The 25,489-nt window shown below is 42.2% G+C and overlaps 2 protein-coding genes across 4 annotated transcripts; one reads left to right on the plus strand and one right to left on the minus strand.

Annotated features, from left to right (window-relative positions):
- Positions 1 to 10,611: 10,611 nt before the first annotated feature.
- Positions 10,612 to 14,291, plus strand: LOC114426808 (FAST kinase domain-containing protein 3, mitochondrial-like). 2 transcript variants are annotated; one of them, XM_028394451.1, is made up of 10 exons: positions 10,612 to 10,861; positions 11,006 to 11,845; positions 11,932 to 12,082; positions 12,176 to 12,363; positions 12,450 to 12,618; positions 12,708 to 12,793; positions 12,865 to 13,036; positions 13,165 to 13,234; positions 13,314 to 13,428; positions 13,638 to 14,291. In XM_028394451.1, the coding sequence occupies exons 2-10, from the start codon at positions 11,009 to 11,011 to the stop codon at positions 13,749 to 13,751; spliced, it is 1,902 nt and encodes a 633-aa protein (XP_028250252.1). In that variant the 5' UTR covers positions 10,612 to 10,861; positions 11,006 to 11,008; the 3' UTR covers positions 13,752 to 14,291. The 2 variants fall into 2 exon arrangements, with proteins under 2 accessions (XP_028250252.1, XP_028250253.1); XM_028394452.1 differs by having other exon boundaries at positions 10,612 to 11,845; positions 12,513 to 12,618.
- A 93-nt stretch (positions 14,292 to 14,384) lies between these two features.
- On the minus strand, positions 14,385 to 24,327 carry cfap65 (cilia and flagella associated protein 65). Of its 2 annotated transcripts, none has more exons than XM_028394450.1 (34): positions 24,187 to 24,327; positions 23,852 to 23,922; positions 23,557 to 23,744; positions 23,364 to 23,466; positions 22,850 to 23,016; positions 22,524 to 22,732; positions 21,501 to 21,637; positions 21,197 to 21,422; positions 20,846 to 21,114; positions 20,577 to 20,756; positions 20,250 to 20,470; positions 20,010 to 20,166; positions 19,728 to 19,856; positions 19,394 to 19,645; positions 19,173 to 19,309; positions 18,970 to 19,054; positions 18,738 to 18,884; positions 18,477 to 18,642; positions 18,223 to 18,351; positions 17,914 to 18,121; positions 17,689 to 17,817; positions 17,481 to 17,571; positions 17,310 to 17,395; positions 17,143 to 17,209; positions 16,929 to 17,039; positions 16,647 to 16,838; positions 16,346 to 16,504; positions 16,056 to 16,196; positions 15,820 to 15,936; positions 15,575 to 15,700; positions 15,439 to 15,492; positions 15,143 to 15,360; positions 14,930 to 15,025; positions 14,385 to 14,832 (listed from the first exon to the last, which is right to left on the minus strand). In XM_028394450.1, the coding sequence occupies exons 2-34, from the start codon at positions 23,918 to 23,920 to the stop codon at positions 14,589 to 14,591; spliced, it is 5,010 nt and encodes a 1,669-aa protein (XP_028250251.1). In that variant the 5' UTR covers positions 23,921 to 23,922; positions 24,187 to 24,327; the 3' UTR covers positions 14,385 to 14,588. The 2 variants fall into 2 exon arrangements, with proteins under 2 accessions (XP_028250251.1, XP_028250250.1); XM_028394449.1 differs by having other exon boundaries at positions 19,173 to 19,312.
- Between the last annotated feature and the right edge of the window lie 1,162 nt (positions 24,328 to 25,489).

Genomic DNA, 25,489 nt, shown 5'->3' on the forward strand with positions numbered 1-25,489 from the left:
GAGAGCTGCAATTAGTTTCAGGAGGACGCGACCGAGAGCAGAGACGGGGTAAACACACACACACACACACAAAGACCTGCCATACATGTGTGTTTACGGTCACCTGAAATCAGAGCTTGTGGAATGAAGTGATGTCAGTACAGGTGTGACTGCAGTCTTCTGATATCTGTGCCAACAGACTGGCACATTGTGAAGCCACCTGTGTGGGTGTCAGGTCGTGTTTATCCTGCTGGATGAGCAGTTTAAACAAGTTGTTTCAAATTAAATTTGAAACAAGGTTAAAGGTTGGAGAATTCCCCTTAAGATGAATTATTTAAGATAAAAATGAAACACTGTGTGTATTAAATAAGTGTGTGCGTGCGTCTCTGTGTGTCTGTATGGGACTGGATAGTATTATCACCTATGGCCAAGGGCATATGCCTTGAAATCCAACACCACTGTACTGTAGTGGTCCATAAAAGCTCTGACACCCGACTTCGTTCCACTGCAGTGATGCAATCAATCACAAGTGTAACTCAGACCAACTCACCCAGACAAGTACCACTTTCTTTGATGAGCTTCTCCATTTCATTCATTCTGTGACTGTTTTGACACAAACCAAGAAGAGAACATTCATATTTTACTCAGTGTGGAACATGTACAATCTACCATGAATACCTTCTCACCTAAACGGACAACAGCTTCATTAAGCTGTGCAGCTATTTCTGTACTTTTGCTTTATTTGGTCCATTGAAGTTGTGTTTATTGTACATTGCAGCTAACCTAAGCACACCAGAATTTTTGGATTGCATTTTCTTTATCAGTCTTTCTCACTTCCTGACAGGAACTCCATTCATTTTCCATCAGCATTCAAGTCAAGTAAATCTGCACACATCCCTAAAATGACCAAAAACGTATAGATTTCACTGTCCTTTACAACTTGTTTAACTCTGGCAACAGCAGGCAAAGTTGCTTTCAGATACCACCATCGACATATACAGCCATTGGTCTAAATTTAAATGTACATTGGTTAATTGAACCATAGACTGAAAGCAAAGGTGGGCAAACCTTGTGGGACATTACCCAGAGGTTTTCTGATGAGCAGTTTGAAGCTCATTGTTGTAGCTCCATCTTGGGAACACCTTAGGCAGACTAAGGCATAGTGAAGCCTTCATTTGGTGGTCTTCAAGTTGGATTTCCAGGGGGCAGGATGCATCAATCCATTCAGAGAAACAAAGCATTTGACATAAGTTGAGTGACAACCACAATAGTATCAACAAAAGACATCCCAAAATGTGTGCAGTGGAGTACATACACTGTTGAATTCATCAGGAGATTTCATGCTGTTGTATGTTGACTCTTATACCACTCACTTTCCTCTCACTGAAAGGCCCTGGCCCTTTACAGTTATGTAATAAAAGCCTATTTCTCTTTCTGCAAAATAAGAAAAACATCTAGTAATCTGCCTGCTTATCGGATGCACAGCAGCTTCTGCATAATGAGCCAAATCTAATAAAAATCTGTGAGGCACTGTCTTTTACTACTTGCTGGAGCCGGAGTGCACCAATTCGTCTGAGAATTAGATTCTCTGCGTTTTCTAGTAAACACTGCTCTAATTAAAGTTGACCCATATTTTCTAAGTGTTGTAATTCCATAAAGTAATATGATGCAGTGCTGAGAGACAAAAGCGATGGAATGGACTGATGGAATGGGATGCTCTGTTTGTGAGAGTGTGGATGAGGTCGGTATTTCTCTGACTGATTCATTCTAAAGAAATTGTGTGTAATTCAACATTCACAACATGTGAGGTGTCAGTATTGTAACCATGGAAATGGGAAGTTGATGCAGCAAGCGCTCTCGGGACACACGCGAAACGTGAGCAATAACAGGAAAAATTGATTTTAGTAACATTTTTCTGGCCTGTGACAGCACAAAGGCGCAGGACAGCACAGCCAAGATAGCACAAATGATCACAATTAATTGACCTGCCTTTCTAAGCCCTAAAAGTATCGGATCAGGACTCGGTATCGGCAGATACCCAAAATCAAATGACTCGGACTCAAGGGCAAAAACCCTGATTGGAACATCCCTACAATTAACTGAACAGGCCTCTTAAGTGCACTAAAGTCATTACATGTAAATGACATGTACATTGCGGATGCACATGGTCAACTTCTGGATACTTTAGAAACGACCACTGTGTGTGTACTATAGTCCCATGGTTGATGAAAATAGTAGCAGCAGAAGGAATTTATACATAACATAAGTGCAGCTTAAAAATGTTAGATTGCTTTTTGCTGTTGTCACCAAAGACCTCTGTCACATCTATAAGTCATCTAAGGACGTTGATTGGTCCACATTTTGCCACAAGTGCATAGCTTAGAGGCTTTTACTAGTTGATTTATGCTAGTGTGAAAAAGCACTGGCTCTGCTGAAGGCACCTGTTTGTATACACATTGTATAATATTGTGAAAATATTGGGAAATTCTGCCCCTAAAAGAGCCAAAAACATTGATTTTACTGCTCTTGAGCTGTTTGACAATTTATGACTCTGGCATACTGTTTACACCAAGTGGCCTCTTTGCTGCAAATCAATGCGCTTTGTGACAGTATTGGATTTGTGGGATTTTTGCGATAATGTGGTGATGATAATGTGATTTGACATGCTTGCACAGCAAAAAATAGAAATAAAACTGTCACCAGTAGCTCATCGTTTGTCTGTGCAGATGTGGTCTGAACAGTTTTCAGTATCAACTGAATTAAACCTAATATCCTTGTGTAATGTAATAATCTTCCCATACATGGAGCCGATTACATCATTATGTTGAGCTGTTCTCTTTCTCTCTTGGTCTTTTTATTACTGTTTTTCTTTCTTACACATCTCATGTAACGTGTCAAAGTACAGCGTATAGCTGGCTTCCAGTGGCTGATACAGAACATACGGTGATGTTTTAGCTGTGCTCCACAGAGAGTGCTGTATTGATATGTGGCTTGGGACCAACTGCAACAAAATTAGAAAGTTATGAAAATTGAGTTATCTCTCAATGACCTATAAATAACTGCAGCATAGTTGTGAACATAAGCATGACAGTTGTGCTATGCTTCACCCTGGCTTTTCCCCCGGCCACCTTACTCTCTCCTTCTCACCCAGTTTCTCTCTCATCTTGTCCCACTCTCTCTGCTGGATGAGTGTGTTTTGTTAAGGAGGGCTGATTCTTCATACTTGGCTGAGGCTTTATGGACAATAAAGATCTGATTTCAAAGTCCGGCAGGGTGTTGGGCCTGGGGTCTTGGCTCAGCTTTAGTTGCCTGCTGGGAGGAGACACTGCACAGCCCCTAACCAGATGGCCATCAGCCCACATACAGTAGATTCATATTGTACATGATGTGTATTGTTGAAATTCTCATCTGTGTGCAGCTGAATTTCAAGTCACTGAGCTGCACTGACTTCTTTTAATAGGTGTCCAGCTCAGAGACACAGTCAGTACTCGCTAACAATGTATTGTCTAGCTTAAGTCTATTCCTCTTCCCCTGGACTGGACTGGAGTCCCCTTAGTTGTTCACTCCCTGAATGTTTCATCTTAATCACATAGCTCAGAGGGGAGATATGTGACATGTCCTTCCAACATGTATAATAGGGAGTAGGGACTTAGGTCAGTGTTGCAAAGGAGAACGCCCTGATAGATACAGGAGCTTCACTAAGAGCTGCCAGCAGTGCATTTTTCAGTCATTACATTAAACTTATGAGTGCTGTCCTCCAAGTGGGATCTCCAGGCATAGCAGCTTTTTGTCACCCCCGCTGCAGAGCAACACATTTTAGGAGTTGAATGGATTGCCATTTGGGGTGTCGACACTACGAGCAGTAAAACCAACAGTAATGCACAAGGAACCTACATAAAATCACAGAGATGCAGATACCGATATTATCACAGCCCCTCTTCATTAGGTGAAATGTGGTTTTTGCATTGGAATGTTTACATTACATTACATTACATATCACATGCAGATTTATTAATAGTACATTTGTCACATTTACACTTATCATCATCAGACCGTGTAGCTGTAAAAATCAAAGTAAGGAGGTAGGTTGGGGTTGGTAGGGGTACATGCAATGTGGCTGACTTTTACTAGGGACTCTGACACTGTGAGCAGTTTGGGTTTTACCTGCTCTTAAGTTTAATGAAGAGTAGCTTTAAAGGTTAGTATGATGGCTTTAGCCTATGCTAATTTTTTACCTGCTCCTAAATAGTGGAAGTGCTGATGCAGCCAGGCAACACTAAAGCAGTCACATGCATAAAGGCTTCATTGTTTACTGTCAAACTGTATGCAGCCTCCAGTGTCCAGTCAAAGAACTGCAGTTTTTTGCCTTCATTTTCATTTCACAAAAATCACATGTAAAATATTGTTATGCTGCCCTGAAGTAGTGATGCATTACACTGTCATACTACACTGGAAAAAATGTATGAGAAGGCTTATCAGAGGGGGAAAAACTAAATAAACAACTGACTACAATAACTTGTGGTTTCCCCTTTGGTCTGTTATCAATTGAACTAAAGAGCGTTGGTGTGGGTTATGGAGTGTTCCCTCCCACCCTCCTCCACCTAGGAAAAGGCCTAACCCCTGTCCTGCCACACCTATCATACACACGCTACACACACATTCCCCCTCTGACACTGCTTTCATCTGGGCGTGAAATGGATTCCTACTGTCTGCCAGAATACACCACCTATCTCTGGATGTGATTCTCTTTCACCCTCGTTTTCTTTTTTCATCCTGTGCCACACGTGTGCCCTTTTGTTTCCATCAGGAAAAATGCCTTGCCCACTCGGCAAGGCCACAAAACACATTCCCGAGCGATATGATCAAAAATGATTAGAAATCCCAGTGCGGCTAATATTTTATTTGACAACTTGAATTAGATTTAAATCAGAAACACATGATGGCCCTAAAGTTTTTAAAACAAACCACAGTCTTCCCTGGAATCCCCAGGAGAAAGGCATGTTCATGAAATTCCTTCATAACTGGCACACACACACACATAGTGAAAGTGTGAGAGGTTGTAGTATAAAATATTAATACCTCCCACTGCCACATGATTTTACATGTCTGTTTTCAGAGAGGAAGTTATGCAAAATTATGGTCTTGTTACAGCAAGTAATGAAAGTAAACCTTGGCTGCAATCTGTCAACAAAAGCTACATCATTTAAGTGTAATACAGATAAATCTCACTGTGTCTGTCTCATAGGGTTGGCCCGGTGTCAGCTCTGTGACCCTACTGTAATTGGACGCACATTATTTGGACCGTAACAGTTTGCAGACGCTTGGAAACAACAAGTTGTCTGGAAGAATAATTTGTGACTCTGCGGAGAGGTGATGATAAGGAGTTAAACTTGAAGGTTTCAGTGAAGCAGATATTTTCTCACAGACTTTTAACTTGCTGTTGTACATGTATTTGAACTGCTGTATGATTTTTGAATTGTTCAAAAAAAGTTCCTGCATTTAGGCAGGCATTATCAAACATAAATGACTGGCAGTAAAGACCAACAATCCATCATGGTGATGATGGATTAACAAGATTCAAACTTTCTTCCAGGAGACTGCAGGCTTGTGTTCTGTGTTGGATCTTTACTTTTTATTATTTGTTATGTTCAATCTTTGGTTAGGTTTAGCACCAGAACGACTTGTTCAAGAAAAGTTCCATATTTAATTTAAAACAGACCTTTTCTCAATATTAAACATGTTACGGGTCCTGTCCAGACCAACAGGTTTAACATGCACTTATTCACACAGCTACATGAAGATGCATAGCCATGAAAGCACCAGAACACTCAACGTTCAATTTAATGGAAGTTACCAATGTAACTATGGTTCTGTGAATTCCTGGATGACTGCCAGTGGCAGGAAACAGAGTGATGTCTCCTTGCGCTCTGCACAGGTTGAGATCTTATGTAAACAAAGTCACATGTGACGTGTCGGCTACCAGCGCGGCGCCCACTATAAATACCACGTGGACGTGCTGCCAAGATGTAGTCACCGTCCTGGTAAAGTGACAAACAATCCCGAGTTGGGCAGGCTGGCCGGCCCTGGTGTACGCCTGTTCAATGGCCTCCACAATCCAGTGGGAAAGCCACTGCTTGGACAGGGCACGCCCCCTGTGCACGCATCCCACTGTAGCAGACAACCAGTTGCTCTGAGCATCGAAAACCTGGTGTCGCGTCAAAATACAGTCTCAGTGCGCAAACTGGGCACAGTAGATGTCTCCTCTGCCTCCCCGCTGCTTTCCACTGAAGGCATGTCGGGCTGACCGACAGTGTGGAACTCTCCTATGTGCTTTGCTGATGCAAGCCTCTGAGGCCAGACCTGACTTTTTCCCATGCTCCAATGCGTTCTCTGCCTCTGACCCAAACAGCCGGCCACGCACCACAGGGAGCTTCCGCAAGGCCTGTCTACAATGATCAGACATCAGCGCCTGTGCTAGCCACACCTGTTGCCGTGTCACAACCAGGGTGGACATCAAACACCCAAGCTCCCTGGGCCTGAAGCACCACAACATTTGTGTCACTCAACCCTCTCTCCCCCTGGTCCAACTGAACCATCTGGGATTGGGCCAGGAGGAGCACTGACAGGGAGTTACCAATCCAGCCCATACGAGCAGCCACATCATAAGCCTTTGAGAGAAGGCTGTCAGTGACACGGCACTGTAGCCTGGGGCATCATGCCTTGTCTTTCAATGTCTCGTCTGGCGAGAGCACCAGGGAGGCGATTCTCTGGTCCACTGGTGGCATATGATCCAGCTCTCCTGCGTCACACATGGAGGTTAGCATACTGGCCTCTCTGCCATGGTGAGCAAACGCTCTTGGATCCCCCCAGCAACATTTCAGCTCCTCCAAAAAGCCAGGCTAGGGGGCCACAGGTGCCTGCTGAAAAAACAGGTTCCCTACAGGGTGGGCCACCAGGGGCTCATCCAGCCCGACCTTTGCCAGGGCCGCTCGGAGCGTTGCCCCCAATGGGCAAGTGGCCTCGCTAGACTCAGTGCTCTGAAGGGATGACTCAGAGCCATCCTTAGCCTCCACCGTGGAAGGCTCACCCCTATGGGGCATCAGTTCTGGGGAGGGATCCTCTCTGGGGCTAAACAGCCAGTGAGTTTGAAGCCCATGTTGACAGGGCATCATCATCCTCATCCAGTGAGTCCCAGGCACTCCATGGTGGGTTTGGTGGGGGAAGGTGAAGCCTGCACCAATGCTTTAAGCTTTTCCACCTCAGCCCGCAGGGCCTCCACCTCCTAGTGGACAGTGGCCAGCTCCTTTGCCTTTTTGGGCTTTGGAGTAATGGGCCCTCCATCCAGCCTGACCCTGCGCTTCGCCCGCTGTGTACCAGGGACTCCCGAGAGCAGGACCTCATCCCCAACCACCCAGTGTAGTCCTCTCTCACTGAGAGTGGCAAAATGCCACAATTAACACATGGGTCCGTCAAGGCCTCTCTCAGGTGCCTGACACCCAGGCATCTGGGACACAGGTCATGGCTGTCGTCCATTTGCAGCTGAACCCCACACGAGGTACACAGCAGCATGCTGCGGCTCAAAATAAAAAAAAAAATACAGTGTCAGGTCAGGCAATCTGAGAGAGAACTGTGGCCACAGGATGTGAATCAGAACCTTCCGACCAGACTCACAACCAGGCGATCTAGGCAAGAACTGTGGACAGCCACCGAACGTGACCGGGAAACCATACGTGAACTGTGGTCTCCCACAGGACTCGGCTGGAATCCACAGCAGACGGGTGGTAGGGCCCTCTGGCTAAATTGCTAGTCAGCTAAGTAGGCTAACCACCCTAGCTGCAAACTGTTATCACTATACTTACCTATCTAAGGCTAGAGGGAATTCAGGCAGGAGTTGTGGTCCAACCAACGCCACAACTGAAAACCCTAGGAGTCACTACAAACCAACCCACACCACAGTCTGTTTAAAGCAGGAGGTGCACTATGACACAAAGTCACAGGTAGGAAGGCAACCCCCAAGCACACTTGTGTTCACCTCTTTTCTACGAACTACAAAAGTATGTATAGATCCGAAACACAGAGCTACGGAGCAATCAACTTGCGAACATGCCGGCTGACAGCGAGAACATCAAGGAGGCCGCATGTGGTATTTACATCGGGTACGCGCATGTGCTGGTAGCCGACGTGTCACTTTTGACTTTGTTTACATGTTGACCTGCGCAAAGCACGAGGAAACAATAACCATTATGATTTCTGTCTATGGAAGATTGACTGTTTTTATTGAATAATCTGATCATGGTAAAACTATAAAGGAGTCGAAAATGTGATCATTTTTACAGAGCAGGCTATAAGGATTAACTCAGTGTTGTGGTCAGCCTCAAGTGGCCATTTGAGGAACTGCGGTTTTTTCCACTTCCACATAATTAAAATAAAAGTGGAAAAAATGAATAGCTGCTCAATAAATAGCAATAAGAACCTGTTCTATACTTTGCAGAAGGGTGCAGGGTGCTGCCTGAGCTGTGTGGTGTCTGGGTCATTCTCATGGTGATTTTACTGGTTATACCATCTGACCATTATCACTTACTAATCCGTTTTAAACACAAGTAGTTGGGATCATAACACTGACTACTGTTTGTGGAAATTGAATAAATAAAACTAATGTTTTTAATCTCTTTCAAAATTCTGTCTAAACACTTTCCCCACAGAGTCCACTTAGTAACCGCTGACTATTGATATGATGAACTGCCAAACCTTTCCTTACTTCCCAGCGAGGTTAACCATTTGGATTGTGTTATTTTTAATCCAATAGCGTCAATAATTCAGACAAGTCTGGGACGGAGTAGACATGTTCTCCAAATGCGTCACATCCATTTGTGAGTAATGATAACATCAGTGCTGAACTTTTGATTATTAGATTATCGTTGGCACCACATGGTGTAATGTTATTCCCATACACTGTGTGTTTGTGGGTACATACAAAGATGTCTGTGCTGGCATGTGGTTCCACTGTGGTAATAACATTGAGTAAGTTTCCGACACTTTTGCCAATTCTTTCTGTCAATGTTCCTTTTTGTATCTAAACTGTGGTTTGTACGTTCGTTACATTTAATTTCAAGCATTATATGATGATAAATTGTTTGATATAACTCTATAAAGTTATTTTTTCCACGTTGTTATTTTTGTAAATAAATATATTTCATCAATGAAGTGATGCTGCTGATTCAAATACTGTAAATAATCATGTCAGTGTTTTCATGAGAAATGAAAACTTGTGCAATTTAGACACACACACAAAAAAAACAACCCACACACAGAGAGACATGCTGCCAGAGTGACTATCCAGTGTGATTCATCAGCATTACTGGCAGAACAGTAACTTTATTATAACCGATCTTATCTACTCTGCCCCGCTCACCATTTGAAAGCTCTGGGTCTTTTTGCTCTTTCTTCTTTGTCCAACTTGTGTCCAGAGGGCTTGTGGTGTTGCTGCTTGTTTGCTGAGATAGAGGGGACCAGCCAGATGGGTAACACACACACACACACACACACACACACACACAGATATTTTTTAGAGATAGTAGCGTGCAGATGCCTTTTGGATCAGCCTCTATATACATTGCCAGCCACAAACAGAGCAGTCACCACACACACACACACACATGTTGTTTGTTTTCCCATCACAATTAATGCAGTTTTATAAGAAAATATGAATCACAGTATATACAAAAAACACACAATACATTTAAACAAACAGAACAAAAGTTACTTCATCACTGAAACACACTTCCCAAATTTAGTGATTCCGCTGGGTGCTGTGTTGGACAGGACAATGCAGATTATTAATGCTGTTGCTCTGCTCATTCTGTAACATTACAAATCACAGCGTGTCCCCTGTGTTCAATGTGGATGAAATTAAGTTCAGCTCATACTTCAGGCAATGTGAGCTCTGAGACAGTTTCTTTGTATATACTGCCATCTTGTGGTAATAACTAAGTAGGCAATCCGTGCTAGGAAGAGGAACTGGAGATAGTGGTAGTAATTCTTATGTGTCCCGAACAAGCACATTTTTAGCAATGCCAGAAGATCTCAGAGGGAAAATTCATTTGTGTGCATGGTTTACTAATTTGTGCTGCTAAAATCTGAAACATCAACTAACTCAAATAAAAAAGGTTAATTGGGATCAAATATTCCATTATTACAATACCATTACTGATTATGTTCAGCAGTACTGCACTATTTTACAACAACTGCGCTGAAAAAAGGCTGAATGGTGATATGGACATGTGAACAAAACAAATCAATACGACTATTACAAAGTTGTAATAAAATGTGATGGTATCTCTTTCTGGATGAAAAAGCATCCGTTGGTTTTTATCATCATTTATGTGTGGATTATGAGCAACATATGTTTCCAATAATTCAAATAATTATGGGGGGCTATCAAAAGCTATAAAAAAGTGAACACGGCACAACCTACATGTGTGTTATTTGGTTAAATGGATAGTCAGACATAACTACGTAGTAACTTTTCCCACTTTTCAAATGTCACATGCCAAGGGACAAAGACAAATGTTAATATTATTTTCTTACAACTTTATATAAATATAAAATTTGTGACCCAAGACACAGGGAAGTGATCAAAGTTAAGTAAAGACATTTTTAATGTGTGATGTAGGTCCTCAATCACCCCTGTGCCATGTGAGGAGGCGACACAACAAGGAGTCTCAACAAACAGGCAGCCAGGGTGCAGTGTTTGAGTTGACCACAGGGTGGCAGCAGATGTAATATACATGACATCTTACACAACCACGTTACCAAACATTGGAGTGGAGTTCTATAATGTGTGGCGGCAGGCTTATATGATCCTGCTGTCTCACAGCGGAGGGTAGGTTGTCTATGAAACTTCGTTGCTCTGCGTATAAATGTAATTTCATGTTCAGGTGCACGCAAAATAGCTTATGTATGATTTCGTTGTTGTCGGTTAAAAGTTGTCTCTTTTTTTTGGTTTTGTTGTGACTGTCAATGACAGACAATGAAGACAACAATGAAGTCCATGGTTAATATGTCAGCGTGTGTCCGGGCTGTGTGTCAGCACGCCTCGGCTTGTCTCCCTCTAACTCGTGGTCTTTGCAGTTCAGTGGTCAGACGCACAAATGTAGATTTTGCCAGCAAAACTGTAGTTGCGCAACAGCCGTGCGTAACCGATGCGCGTTGTTTCCAAATAACGCGCAACAACATGCAGATAGTAACGGTGCCAGAGAAAAGAGAACTACAGACCCGAACTGACTGCAAGTGTCAGACCAGAAGACACAAGGCACCTACAGCCGCCCCCGATCTCTCTCTATACTCCCCACATGCCAAACCACTGACAGCTGTGAATATTCAGTCTCTGTTTGAAGAGGATGTCATCCTCGAGCTGTGCTCCAGGCTGGCAGACTTCCCTAGCAGTGACAGGGCAGAGGGGCTGGCCACATTACTCAGAGCATGTGTCTGGCTTGGCTTAGAGGCTCAGAGCCCTCCAGTCCTCAGACTGATGAATGAGTGCCTGGAGGTCCTCTCCAAAAGGGACATTGAGGTGGCACAGCTCTGCCACCTGGGTGAGGTGGCATGTGCCCTGGAAGGCCACAACTCACCCATTGTGACAGAGGTGTTGAACTGTATGGATGTTGCTGTAGAAGAGGATGTTGTCTCTCCCAGTGAGGCTGCCACCGTCTACTCCCTGCTTACTCTGCTTCATGACCCTGCCAGCCAGCAGCAGGTACGGATGCTGTCTACTTTGCACATGCACACACAAAGGCAGGTCCACCGGCTTAAAGCCAGCCAACTCACTGACATTCTGCAGTCCCTGCTGAAGTTACAACAGAAACGGGTAGGGACACAAACAGCTTCAAACATATGTTTATATATTTAGCAGACATACAGATATTAATAGTTTGTTTTTATTCTGTCTGACAGGCCATTTCCCTGATGCTGAGGCTGAGTCACAGGGCATCACGGGTCTTTAAAGCTTTCAGAGATGATGAAATCATTAAGGTGCTTTCTGCACTGATGATTCTAGGACAGTATGATGAAGAGCTTCTGGCTGCTATGGAGAATCACCTGCCAGGTGTGATCATTTGCACTAGAATAATCATTGCTGGGTTATTGTGTGATTTGAAAAAAAATGTAAGAATGGGAATCATGAAGTTTTTTGTTTCAGAGAGGCTGGAAAAGTGCGATCCGGAGCTGATCAGCACTGTCATGGAGTACTGTCTTCGAATGAGGTGCCGCTCTGAGCCAATCTTTGAAGCCGTGGCTGAGAATTTTGTTTGCAACGCTGAGAGGCACACCACGCTTCAGATAACCAAACAGGTCGTTGCCATGGGAAGACTCAACTACCTGCCACAGGTGAGGTTTGTCAGCCTAAAAGACTACAGTAGGATAAAAGCCTGCTGTAATCTGCCTTATTCTGTCAATCTCTGTTACTTCCTCAGTGCTCTAAGCAGATGTTTAAAAAGCTGGAGAGCATTTTGTTGGCAAGATTTTCCCGGTTTCAGCCACGCATGCTGATAGATCTTTTGCACTCCTGCATCCACCTGGAACGCTTCCCGCTCAATCACATGGCCAAAGTCTTCAGCCCGTACTTCCTACAGAAGCTGCAAGGTATTTATTGATCACTAGGAAAGGCCTGTTCTGATGCAGACACTAATGCAGCTCTTTTCATTTGCTGCTGTCACTTCTCTGTCCTACAGCACATGAGGAGCCATTGGACAAGAACACACTGGGCCAACTGACACAGCTCCATCTCTCCACTTCATTAGAGTGCACATACTACTTGGTGAGCATCATGTAAATATGTTTTTTTTATACAAATGAAGCTGTAGCAATGAATTCTCCTTTCCTCATCAGGGGCCCAGGCTACCCGTCTACTTCCATGTGAAGAGGTTTTCCTCTGTAGACCAGGCCTTTGAGGTCCCTATGGACAATGTGTTGTACAAACAGGTCAGGGGGCCACTTGGAAGGCTGCTAGGGGGGACGTTCTACTCCACCAAAGTCTTTTCTCACAGTGGATACACAATAGGTAAAGCTACAATCAAATAAATATATGATAAAAATGGGACCTGATGCACTTAAATGCCATATTGGAACCAAAAAAACGTTTTGGCTACTTATGCACCTACGGGTGTTCTCACACCCCTTTCTGTCCAGATGTGGAGATATGTCTGGATGAGAATGGATTCATTCTACCTCTGTCTCAGTGGGATCACACTTACAAAAGGTACGTGTGATAGATGTAATAGTTCTTCATGCTGTGTTTACACTTCCACGTTGACTGAATGAATGAATAATGTCTTTAGAATTGCACTGTGTTTGGATGGTCAAAACCGCTTCTGCAGCAACACGCAAAACCTGCTGGGGAAGGAAGCCACTAAGAAGAGACACCTCCGCAGGATGGGCTATGAGCTGGTGGAGGTATGACAATAAGGGAACAGAGATGTGTTGGCTTTCAGTTTGCCGCTACCTCTTAGTAGAAAAAAAAGGAGCTAACTAGCAGAAGTATTTATAGTTAATGAGCTCCGCTCTAGCACTTAATGCATGTGGTGTAATTTATCTCAAGGCACTCTAATAAGAATCCCTTCCTTTAAAGACAAAACTCTGTATTTATTTTCTTTGCCTTACAGATACCTTATTTTGAATTTGAGAGGCTGGGAACACAAGAGGAACAGGTCCAATATCTGCACAGCAAGATTTATCCCACCATCTCAAAGTTAAGGATGGCCACCGGTGCACTGTAATGCAATGTTTTTTTTTTCTTCCCATGTGACCTTAGTAAGCTGACCTTAAATACTACATCCCTGTGTTATTTAACAAGACATCTAACTATAAAACTTGAAGGCTGTTAGTATGATTATTATTTATTAACTGCAACTTTTAATCTTAAACACAATATATCAAATGTAACTATTAAATGGCCCAATGGTGTGGCTGTAACTTTGGGTTTTAAAGGGAAATACGACATCAGTTATGCTCAAAGATCAGCTGTAAACATAAGTGAACTGTAAGATGCTTTTATTTCAGTAGAAATATCAATATATCACTGTGGCAACAATTTATCTGATGAGCTGGTTCTTCAAAACAGAAAACACTGGAAAGTGTTAACAAAACATGTGCAGTGTATAAAAAGATTTTAATCATCTGTTTGAATTTTACAAGTGAAAAAACAAAGATTTCAATCTGCCAAACACAGAAACACTGAGAAAATGGAATTAAAGGTCAGAGTTGACACGAAGGTAAATATAATATTCAAAAAGCTGGTTATGTTCAATATTCAGGCTTCTCAACTATTCTCAGAATGTCAAAATTTAATAATGTAGATGTCAGTTCCACAGTGAGTAGTGTTCTTGGTTCCCAAACACGTCCAAACAAATACGATCATATAATAATATGGACTTCAAAAAGCTGCAGAGGAAGACAAACGTTTGGGATGTTGTTGGGGAGGTACGATGACACTTAAATCCGTGCCTTACTTTCACCCTTCTAGGTCTTCTCGGCTGTGGCTTTGCATGTTCTTCTATTTCTAGCATTAGTCACAATGTTAACTGCTTCATATAATTGTTTTGTCCAATGTAAAACTAGTCTAAAGAAGCTACTGTGGTTGTGTCTATTTTCCTGGTAGAAACAGGTGGCAAGGTGAGGGAGCGGGGTTGCTCTGTTAGGACAAACTCTCCTCTGACAGCTTCTGTCATCAGGTTCTGAAGGGTGTTCATCAAAACACGTTCAGTTATCTCAGCGGGCACAACGTAGGGTGTAGGAGGAGGAGGAGAAGACGAGATGTGACACAGAGACTGGACGAAGGCTGAATCATCAAGTATGTTCCTGAGAAGACAGCGGGGGAGAAATACACATAAGCACACAAAAAACATGCAGTACATGTCTTGTTACAATGCTCTTAGCTGTAAAGTCTTGGTGTTACCCCAGTAAAGAGTCGAGTATGTGCACAAGGATATCTTTCTCAGGAGCAGGTGTTGATGCAGACAGAAGTGGTTGTGTCTTATCTGACTGGAGGTATCTGAAAAGGCAGCAGAAGAAACATCCATAGTCGTCTCATCTCCATTTTTCAAAGGGACAAGAACTCCAAATCTTCTACCTAGTCTGGATTTTGCATGTTCTACTGTTAAAGACTTACTTATAATTCTTATTGAATTGGTCAGGAAAGTATGTCATGTACTCTCGAAGCCCATGGGACTGTGCTGTGACCCCAAGATGCAGCACAGCAGGTTGGGGAGGTTCAGGTCTGCATTTTTTGGCTGCTTCCTTCCGCATCCGCCTCTCAGCTCTTGTTATTTTGGTACATATACTGCCCACTGCGTCACCACTGCTACTGGCACAGATAGGGGGAAGAGTCTGGAGGGGGAAGGAGAGAGCCACACATAAACATGCAGTCATGCTCTCAAATATTCACATTTCTATTAGTTAATATACCTTGTAATTCCTGAGCGGTAGCACTTTTGTTGCAGAACGAGCTGCTAGAGGTTCCTGTATCAAAGCAAAAAAGGGAGATGGTAAAAAAGAATATATGTTTATAACTTGAGAATATGTCTCCAAAGACATTATCTACCAAAACTTGTTGCCTCTCTGTAACTCTTTCGCCCGAGAGGGTAAATTCAGCTTGTTGCTGCTCGTTCTCTTCTTCCCAGCGCTGCAAAAGGTGATAGTATTGAATGAGTGCAGCTTCCAGAGTAACCTGGAGAACAAAGGAGAGGGCAACAACATAATTTGATGTGATGTAATTGAAATCTGATCAATAGCGTGTTATTACTCAAAGAAGTCTGCTTTAAATCGACACCGGCTTTGCTGTGGTACCTGACACGTGAGATCAAGCTGGTAACTGGTGGGGTAGTCAGTAGAAGTGAAGATAAGGAAACAAGCACTGCACTCTCCAGGACAAAGGCGACCGCGTTCTGGGTGGATTTGCGCCACCTGGCAAAACACATGTATAAGCTAGTCAGGAATCAACCTATGTTAGTAAGTCAGTAAGACATACAGGTCATGGATGCACAGAACGTGACCATCAAAACAGCAGGATTTACTTTCTGTACCTGATTGCTCTGCTGAGGCAGGTCCCATGTATAGTGGATAGTTTCGGTGAAGGACACATTGGTGAGGAAAAAGATTTTTGAAGTCTTGAAACCCACAGGTACGTCCCCTAGACAGACACTGTCCTCAGACAGGAACAATACCTACAAACACATGCGCACTGAGATGAAGCCTCACACAATAGGTCAGACAGAATTACCTTAGATTACAGTTAAAATATAATTTCATTGATCTTCAACAGAAAAAGAGCTCTGTCTACTGTTCACACTAATCTACTCCTGAATGTTCTCACCTGTCCTGGGAAGGGCCCCCTCTGAACACAGGACACTGAAGTCTTACTATCTCTGCATGTCAGTAGAACTGAAGAGTCCAGTGTCGGAGTATTGAGCCCACATCCCTCAAACTTCACAACCATGGAGTCCCCATTCTGAATGATGATTGGAACATCTATCTGGTGAGGCAAACAAAAAACATGGCTTGAGATTTAGAACATTCAGGAACAGCCTGAACTAATTAGCTTTGTGTACCAACACTATTGTGCCACAGTATAAAGCTGGACAATGTTAGGGAGAGAATAAGGCACACATCCATACTTGGTACATCTTAGCCTCCAGTGGAGAGAAGATCCATTCCAACGTGGTTGTCTTCCCAGGAAGGACTTCTCCTTCTGGATTGAGGCAACATAGCACTGGATGGTTGAAGTTGTCCTCCTGGAGCTGTGACAGGACAGCTGTGTCCACTTCATAATGGACTGGCACCGCACTGCCGTTGTGTAATTCATACATCTGTGTTGCAGGCATGCATTATTTTACATACACAAATGAAGAGATGTGTTCCTGTGAAATGTGAAATGTTTGAGAATCCACGACGCACACCTGCTTTGGAGGACTGTAGTCCCCAATAAATACAGAGGTGAACAGGTGCCGACTGGAAGCAAAGTGGAGATATGGGGTTTCTCTCTCCACGGTCACCCCTTGGAAGTTCAGCTGCACACAAGGAAAGATCCCATTTACAAAATGTTAAACTCTTAACAGAAAGAACTGGAAATTAGAGCTTTGACACAGTTGAATGTAAAAGTTTAAACCTCACCAATATCTCTCTGCCATGGGAGAGTTTGAACACAACAGGAAACCGATGTGTTCCAGCAAAGTCATGTCTGGGAAGGACAAAGACAAATAAAACACATTTCAAATCTACAATAATAGAAAATGTTTTGACTTTTACATAATCCTGTGCACACCATGTAATGCTCTGACCTGTAGCTGAAGTGTACTGCCCTCTTCTGGCCATGGAGCAAAGTACCAGAACGAGGGGAAACGCTGAACAGCTGGTTGTCCTGAACCTGTTATTAGGATGAAACAGTTGTATGTTGTATGTTCTTAAATGAATCTTGAATTATTTTTTTGCTAACACTTATATTGCCTGACCTTCATCTGGTGCAGCTCTGTGCTGCTGAATTCTCCCGTCACTGCCCAGTACTCTAACTCTATTTTTTGGTCCTCAGGAAACAAGAATGCCCTAAGAAGACAACCAGAATAAGAAGATAAAACAATAAAACAATCAGTAGAATGTCAAATGTTGTATATACCAACCTGGTCTGATAACTGTATTTTCAAATATCTGTTGTTTACATACCACTCTACAGGGACAGAACCTGGGTTGTGAAACATCAACACAAAATTTGAGGCGCCTGAATTTATGGCAGCAGAACTAAAGTTGAAATCCAACATGACTTTGGTGAAGATGGATGGAGAATTGGACAAGCTAGAGACAGGAAAAAGTTGTTTGTTATTTTACTATATTTAAAGTAGAAAATTTGGTGTCAAAGCAAAATTCAAGGCATTTACTTCAACCTCTAACCTGTGTCTGGTGGGGATTTTAAATGTGAGTTCTGCAGAGGAGGGGTTACACAGTAAACGCTTGTTGAGGCTGTCCACAGAAAAGAGTTTCCACAGTTGCACCTTGCTGAGCCAGCTCACACCACCACCACCGCAAATGTCAATCACTTGTAGGGTGGGAAACACGCCCTTAGCTCGCACATCGCACAATGCCTGAGGAGGGGATGACACTAAACCAAGACAGAGACAAAGAAAAAGAGGAGTGAGAAGAGCTGAAAATGAAATTGTAGAGTAAAATTAGGTGTAAGCATGTGTAATGTTTCCAGTTTACCACTGCCATTAAGTGTCTGGTAGCTGACGGTCCAGTGGTACTGGGCTTGTCTCAACGGTCTGACAGTGGATCGGAGTTGCATTGTGGAATGTGAAGGGATGATTCCCTTGTCAAGGTCCAGCTGCAGGGCTAATCAGTATATAGTGGACTTAGTCTCCAATGCTAAAAACGACTTATTTACCTTACTATCAGATGTTTGCTAAAAATTACACATGTACATTAACTATGAATGAGAGGGCCATAAAATACATTACCACTTGGCTCAGTTTTAGGGTCACAAGTAGGTTCATTGTCTAGGAATCTCTGCTGTACAGACAGACAAAAGGACACAGAACAGGGACTGTTGTTCACCAGAGGAATCTCAATTGACTGACAGCTTCCTAGCAGGGTCTCTCCTACATCCAGGACTGCTTTCTCTGTCTAGGAATAAATAGCAAAAAAATAGCACAAACTTTGATTAGGCTTATTCAGTTATGTTAAATCAAACAATATGTTAAAAAATGACACAATCCCACCTCTATGGAGCCCTTGACACCCATTCCCACCACTTCAAGGGTTTGGTGTAACTTGTTAGAGCCATCGGTCTGGCTTGGCCAGAAGGTAAGAGTGGATGTGAGTGTATATGTTTTCTCAGCTTGTGGACGGAAGTACCATGTCTGGACCTGTAAAAGAGGTAAACAAAACATATCAGATATCAGTCTACAATAATGACGTTAGAGGGTATGTGTGAATCTATCAGTCTCTCACTGAGCTCTCATTGTGATACAGTTCACCAGCATCTGGCTCAACAGCAATGAGCTCCTGGTCTGGCTCTGGAATGCTCCATTGAAATCTGTAGTAAAGAACAAAAGGGCAGCTGCAGACAAGATTAATGATGCGAAGATAAGTCCAGACAGCAAAAAATATCAGAAAACAGACAGGACAGTTAGACAACACATCAGCCATCCTACCGTATAGGCAGACGGCTTAAGTTCCGGATGTGATGGGTGCGCTGTGTTTGTGAACCGACAAATGTTGGCTGGAAATATAAACTGCCGCCTCCTTCCAGAGACACACGTGGCTTATCCAGCACACTGATCACCGTCAGCTCCTAAAGAAAGCATTCACAAATTAAAAAAACAGCAAGAGCAGTTTGACTGTGTGTCACTATATCCCATGTGTGATGTAGTACCTTTGTTACATTGGCTGCATTGAGCTGCAGGGGTAACCTCCACCCCTGCTTGGGGCTGTCCACTTTAGGAATTGTTCTGATGGTGAGGATTTGGTGATTCCCTGGCTGAATCAAACCACAGCTTGGCACTATAAGCACAGAATCTGCAGAACTGGGCTCTGAGCTGTGATCCAGGCAGAAAGAGAGGGGCAGGTCTCCATTATTCTTTAAGAGCACTGTGCTGTAGGAAACAACACTCAGGGGAGGAAACACCTACAAGACAAAGACGGTTTTAAGTGGTTTCACGACCAAAAATACCTTCATGTGGGAACTTTTCCCTGTGCGTGTCTCTCACCACTTGAGAGGGCTTCAGTGTAAAGCTTGGAGTAAAGTGTTCTTTTCCAGGCTGAAAGGAGTGGCCAATGACTCTGACAGTCACACACCAGGATGGACAAAGCAAACGCTGTCCTGTATCATGACTTTCCTAAAGCAGAAGTAAGAATAGTAGCAAAACTTTAAAAAAACATTGAACTGCTTGTACAAGGAAGAAAAGACAAATGAGAAAAACTAAATAAGAACATACTTTTTTTTCCAGTAATAACTGTAATGGATTGTTTACTTTGACAAACAACAATACCTTATAGTATGCAAAGCACTCTAGTTGCGCTCCATGTAGGGTATTGAGCTCCTTGGGGTCATAGGTCACTCTGAATGAGGTGGACTTGAGAGGAGCCAAGTCACATGATGATGGAGAGATTGAGAATGGAGAGTCTTGGGAAACAGTCCACACCAGGCTGAAACACAATTACATGCAAAAATAAAAGTCTACTTTTATACAGAAAAAAATCTGCTATTGTAAAAAGCTACATAGAAGTACCCGAGTTTTCCACTACTGTGGTTCGTAATGGAGACAGACTGTGAGAGAGCAGATGGAGTCAGCGAAGAGGGTGCCGTTTTGTGATTAAACAGTAGCACACTCGGAACCACAGATACATGTAGAGATGATACAGAGAGAGGATCCAGGCACTCCAAGTAGGTTTGAAAAAATTCCTCCATGGGAGTGGTGGACATGACAGAACAGTCCACTTTTTGGTTTGACTAAAAAAAAAAAACACAGAATATATATATATATATATATATATATATATGAGATACTTATTCAGGAAGTCTGATTTAGGATTTCACTTGTTTTTTGAAGGTATACCTTCTCTGCAGGGGAGTGCAACCCCTGCTGATCCTTGTGATCTTGTGCAATGTGCATCTGTGGTGAATGCTGCCTCCGGTTCCAGTGAAGCTTATACAGAATCAAGTGTTCAGGTTTTAGTATGGTGGGTTGCTGGAGCTCTGAGTGACAAGTGCCAATTAGGTCGAGGAAGACTGGGTCCTAAAAAGGAGAATGGATAAAAACATAGGTAGTCTTAACTATATGTATGTTGTCAGTGTGTGAGGATTTATAGAATTTACAGCTCTTACCCAGTGAAGTATGAGACATGCCACTCTCCTATGATGTGCAATAGGCTGTGTAGGCCTATAGACTGCCTTCAGTGTAGCATGGCTATGTGGGGGTACAGTGCCACTTGGTGGTAGGATACAAAACACACTGTTCCCACTACAGTCAATATCCCATTGGTAGTTTGCCTCTACATCTGAAGAGTTAACCAGGTCCACCGTCTGTATAACTGACCCTCCTTCTTTAACACATCCAAAGTCCACCACAGAGGAGGATAAGGACACTTTGGGACCTAATTACAAAGACAAAATTTTAAACACATACCTATAACGTATTGTTATAGACTCTTTTGTATAGATGTATTTGCACCTTACCTATACATTTCCCAGTGAGTTTAAGCAGAGATTTGCTGAGTGCTCCTCTATATTTTAGAGACAGATCACAGACAGACACAGCATCCACCACAGCAGGAGTATACGTGACCATAGCCCGTAGTGATCCACCAGGGGCCAACTCACCCCTGGTGACATCGCAGCTGAACTCTGATCTAAAGAAGGGAATTCCAGTAGATAGTTGGGATAGAGAAAAAGGCACAGACACCTACAGAGGATAAGCAGAAAAAAGATGTTACACAGGGCCAATTACAATGTGGAGTTTTTATCTCTGCATACTACACACCGGACAAGGGTTGAAGATGTCAATGGGCCTTTGCACACTCTGGCCAACTGCCACAGACCCAAAGTGCAGCACTGGATAACCGTGTTCTTCTACCCCTTTGCTAATGGGATTTTTCAGCTGAAGGAAGGGGTATTTGGCTAGAGGGAAAGAAGTCACTTTTTACACATCATATACCCACACAGTCAGACCACCTGCACATGAGGCTGCAACTAGAACTAATATGGAACATGCATCTTTTTTCACATTGCAAAACACACATGGAGGCAAAATGAGTGGGACTAATAATGTTATTTTCAGCCATAAAGATATGAGGCAAGTTCACATACAGCGGGTACAGAAAGTATTCAGACCCCCTTAAATATTTCACTCTTTGTTATATTGCAGCCATTTGCTAAAATCATTTAAGTTCATTTTGTTCCTCATTAATGTACACACAGCACCCCATACTGACAGAAAAACACAGAATTGTTGACATTTTTGCAGATGTGTTAAAAAAGAAAAAGTGAAATATGACTTGGTCCTAAGTATCAGAGCCTTTGCTGTGACTCATATATTGAACTCAGGTGCGTCCATTTCTCCTGATCATCCTTCAGATGGTTCTACACCTTCATCTGAGTCCAGCTGTGTCTGATGATACTGATTGGACTTGATTAGGACAGACACACATCTGTCTGTATAAGACCTCACAGTGCATGTTAGAGCACATGAGAAAAATGATTTTAGCAAATGGCTACAATATCACAAAGAGTGAAACATTTAAAGGGGTGTGAATACTTTCCGTACGTGTATATATGTAAAGAAGTTTTACAAGGAAAAGTCTCTATTATGTTTCTTTTGTCAGTTTTGCAAATATTATCAATGTAACCAACCGCGCAGTCAGACTGATAATATTTGGTTATTCTTTGATTTTGTAAGTGAAGCATATTCATTTAGATTTAGATCACACATTGTACTCATAAGAGTAATGGTTGAGACACTGATCCCACAGAGGTAATGGTTTTGTCCTGCCACTAGTTACAGTACCTATTGCTTGTATTAGCACAGTGTCGCAGCTCTCAGCCATTTCCGCTTCTTCTCCAAACCTGCAGATAGCCAGCCGCCTGTAAAAAAGTGCCTCTTGTGGCTGGAAGCATACATTTATGGAACAATCCTGTCCAGGTTTCAACAGGCCTTGCTCTGGACTCAGCTGGAATGGAAGTGCAGTTTCCCATTTGAAGTATGTCTGGAGTTTACTGTGGGAAGAAAGTAGGGAAAACAGAAAAAGAAGTGATTTGGAAGGAAAAAAGACAAATAAAAATGGCAACCACACACACATGTTTATAGAGAAACATAACACCACTTATATGTACCTGGCATTTTTTAACAGGAAGGTAGTATGTGAGGAGTGTTGAACAGCACAGGTTGGAAGCAACACAGACTCGGGTAGCTCCAGGGCACGGCAGGGAATAATGGCACGGAGGCATACTTGAAATCTGCTCTCTTTACTCTGGAACTCAATGCTGTCCTCATACTCACACTGTGCAGGAATAGACAGAAACAGCAGAAATAGATCATGATATTTAAAAACATATCTTTTGTATTTCATAATCATGCCATTTGTTTCTGTTTCCTGGTCCTTTTCTAGATGTCACTGAACTAATTATACATGCATCTCTTGTATACAAAAGTATAGTAAATCAGCCCCCACTGTGAATCTATGAATAAATTCCTTCATATTTCCAGTGTTTATAAAGCTGTCTATTGCAGTTTAATCATAAAAAAAAGTTCTTGCACATCCAAAACTCCTGTGAACACTTGTATTTTCATACCAGTGTCTACAATGTTAGACCAACTGCAATACTGTTTAATATTTAGACATTTTACCCATTTGATTGGTCTGAAGGTGACTGGGATTGAGAAAGAAATCCCTGGGCTGAGAGAGATTATTGAAGAAGTCGTAGTGGAGAAAAACTTGGATGCTGGAGGTCTGTGAAAAAACAAAGATGGGATATTTGTACACAATATAGTTTAAGACATCTTAAGACTGTATTTGTGAGTGTTGTTGAGTGTTAAAGACCTCACGTGCAGCCTTCTCAGCTTGTTGTGAATGTTCTTTAACACTAATGTCTTTGTGTATTCTCCTCCAAGGACCCAGTCATCCCAGATCAGCTTCTGTCTAACTTCAAAACCTAAGAAGCAGATTCCTTGCTCAGCTGATTGTTGTTGGTACTTCCTGTCCTGTTGGCCCTGGGGAATCCCTGGACCCTGCCAAGGTGAGCATTACAGAAAGTAGAACAGGACAGGTAAAACGTATGAAACAGAAATAGAGCCACAAGTCAATCATGATAAAAGTGTTATTTTTCAGACTTTACTTTGTTATCCTTTCCAGGGGAGGGGGGCTTCCATGTAGCCGTCAGGGGGTCTCGAGCCTCAGCTAGCATGACTGCGGGAGAAAGGAATTAAAATGTATAAACTTTTAAAAGTATAAAACTATTCCTGTGTAGTGTTGTCTTTGTTGAAGATGTAGACATTTACCCACTTGTAGACTCACCTTGTTGTCTTAATTACACCTCAGACCAAGCTGAAAAAATACTTTTAGGACTAAGGTAAATTTAGACAAGAAATTAGCGAGCTAACCCAGAAGTGGAAACCTTACGCCTAAAAACGTTACTGTTAAACAAAAACAACGCTCAACACAAAAACTTACCTTCGACGACAAACGATGAACACTTGACCTTATAAACTCTTATGTCTTATGTTCCACTGGAGCAATGAAAACGCCACCAAAATGAGCTAAGTTTATTTGCCACGACGTTTCCAGGGTAACAGGTTTGTGTCGCCACAGAACCGACGGCAACCGAGAAGGGACAAACAGAATAGAATGCCTTTTATTGTCACTGTACACAAGTACAATGAGATTAAAGCCGTCAACCCGTTAATCCGTTTAGAATATAAATATGGCCTATATATAGTATTCAAGTATGGGAAAAAATATTGCACATGTTATATGTTGTAAATTTAAATATATTGTCCATCTGGGTATGTGGTATTGTACAATAAAATCAGTGTATGTGGAGTTCGGGGTGGTTATATCTTTTGGAAAGAAGTTGTTTTTGTTTTGTTTGTTTTGGTCTTGGTGCACCTGTAGTGCCTCCCAGAGGGTAACAGGGCAAACAGATCAGAGCCAGGGTGGGAACTGTCCTTAATAATGTTTTTGGCTTTTTGGTGTAAATGTTCATCAAGGAGAGGGGAGGGCAGCCGATGATCTTGTGTCTTTACAACTCTCCCTAACCTCTCCCTGTCTGCTACAGTGCAGCTGTCATAGCAAACTATGATGCAGTATGTCAGCAGGCTCTCAATGGATGAAATGAGCTATTGCAACCTGTACTTTAAAACACTGGAGGGAATTTAATAAGAAAGTATAGCCATTAGGTGAATTTGGTCAGTACTACAAACAACAGGTCTTCATTCTTTTAATCATTGTCCACTTTTTTTAGTCCCAGATTTCAAAGTCAACACACAGTCAGGAATTCAATTTTATTTTCAAACTATTTGGCTCTACAAAAACCACTAGTGCTGCATTCAAAGAGAAATATATTAAATTCTATAAACGTTAAATTATATTAACAACATTTTACAAAATACAAAGCAAAGGAAATCATAACAGTACATTTTTTAGACACCATACTGGGCACGTGCAGACATTTCTTCCATGAGTGGCTTTAACTAAATATAACATGCAATTTCAATACAAAAAAAACATTAAATATACAATAAAATATACAATAAAGTATATATATATATATATATATATATATTATATATATATATATATATATATATATATATATATATATATAGTCACAAAATAATAGTCATAGTAGTATTTTCTTTCATTAGCATTATCTATGCACTGAAACTTTAACCAAGTGTAAATGAATCCAGGTCTTTTTAAAAACAGAAAAGTTCCAATTTCAGTCTAATATTTCTCTTTATGTTTCTGTAACAGA

Source organism: Parambassis ranga, chromosome 21 (genome assembly GCF_900634625.1).
Source record: "Parambassis ranga chromosome 21, fParRan2.1, whole genome shotgun sequence".
NCBI classification, from domain to species: domain Eukaryota; kingdom Metazoa; phylum Chordata; class Actinopteri; family Ambassidae; genus Parambassis; species Parambassis ranga.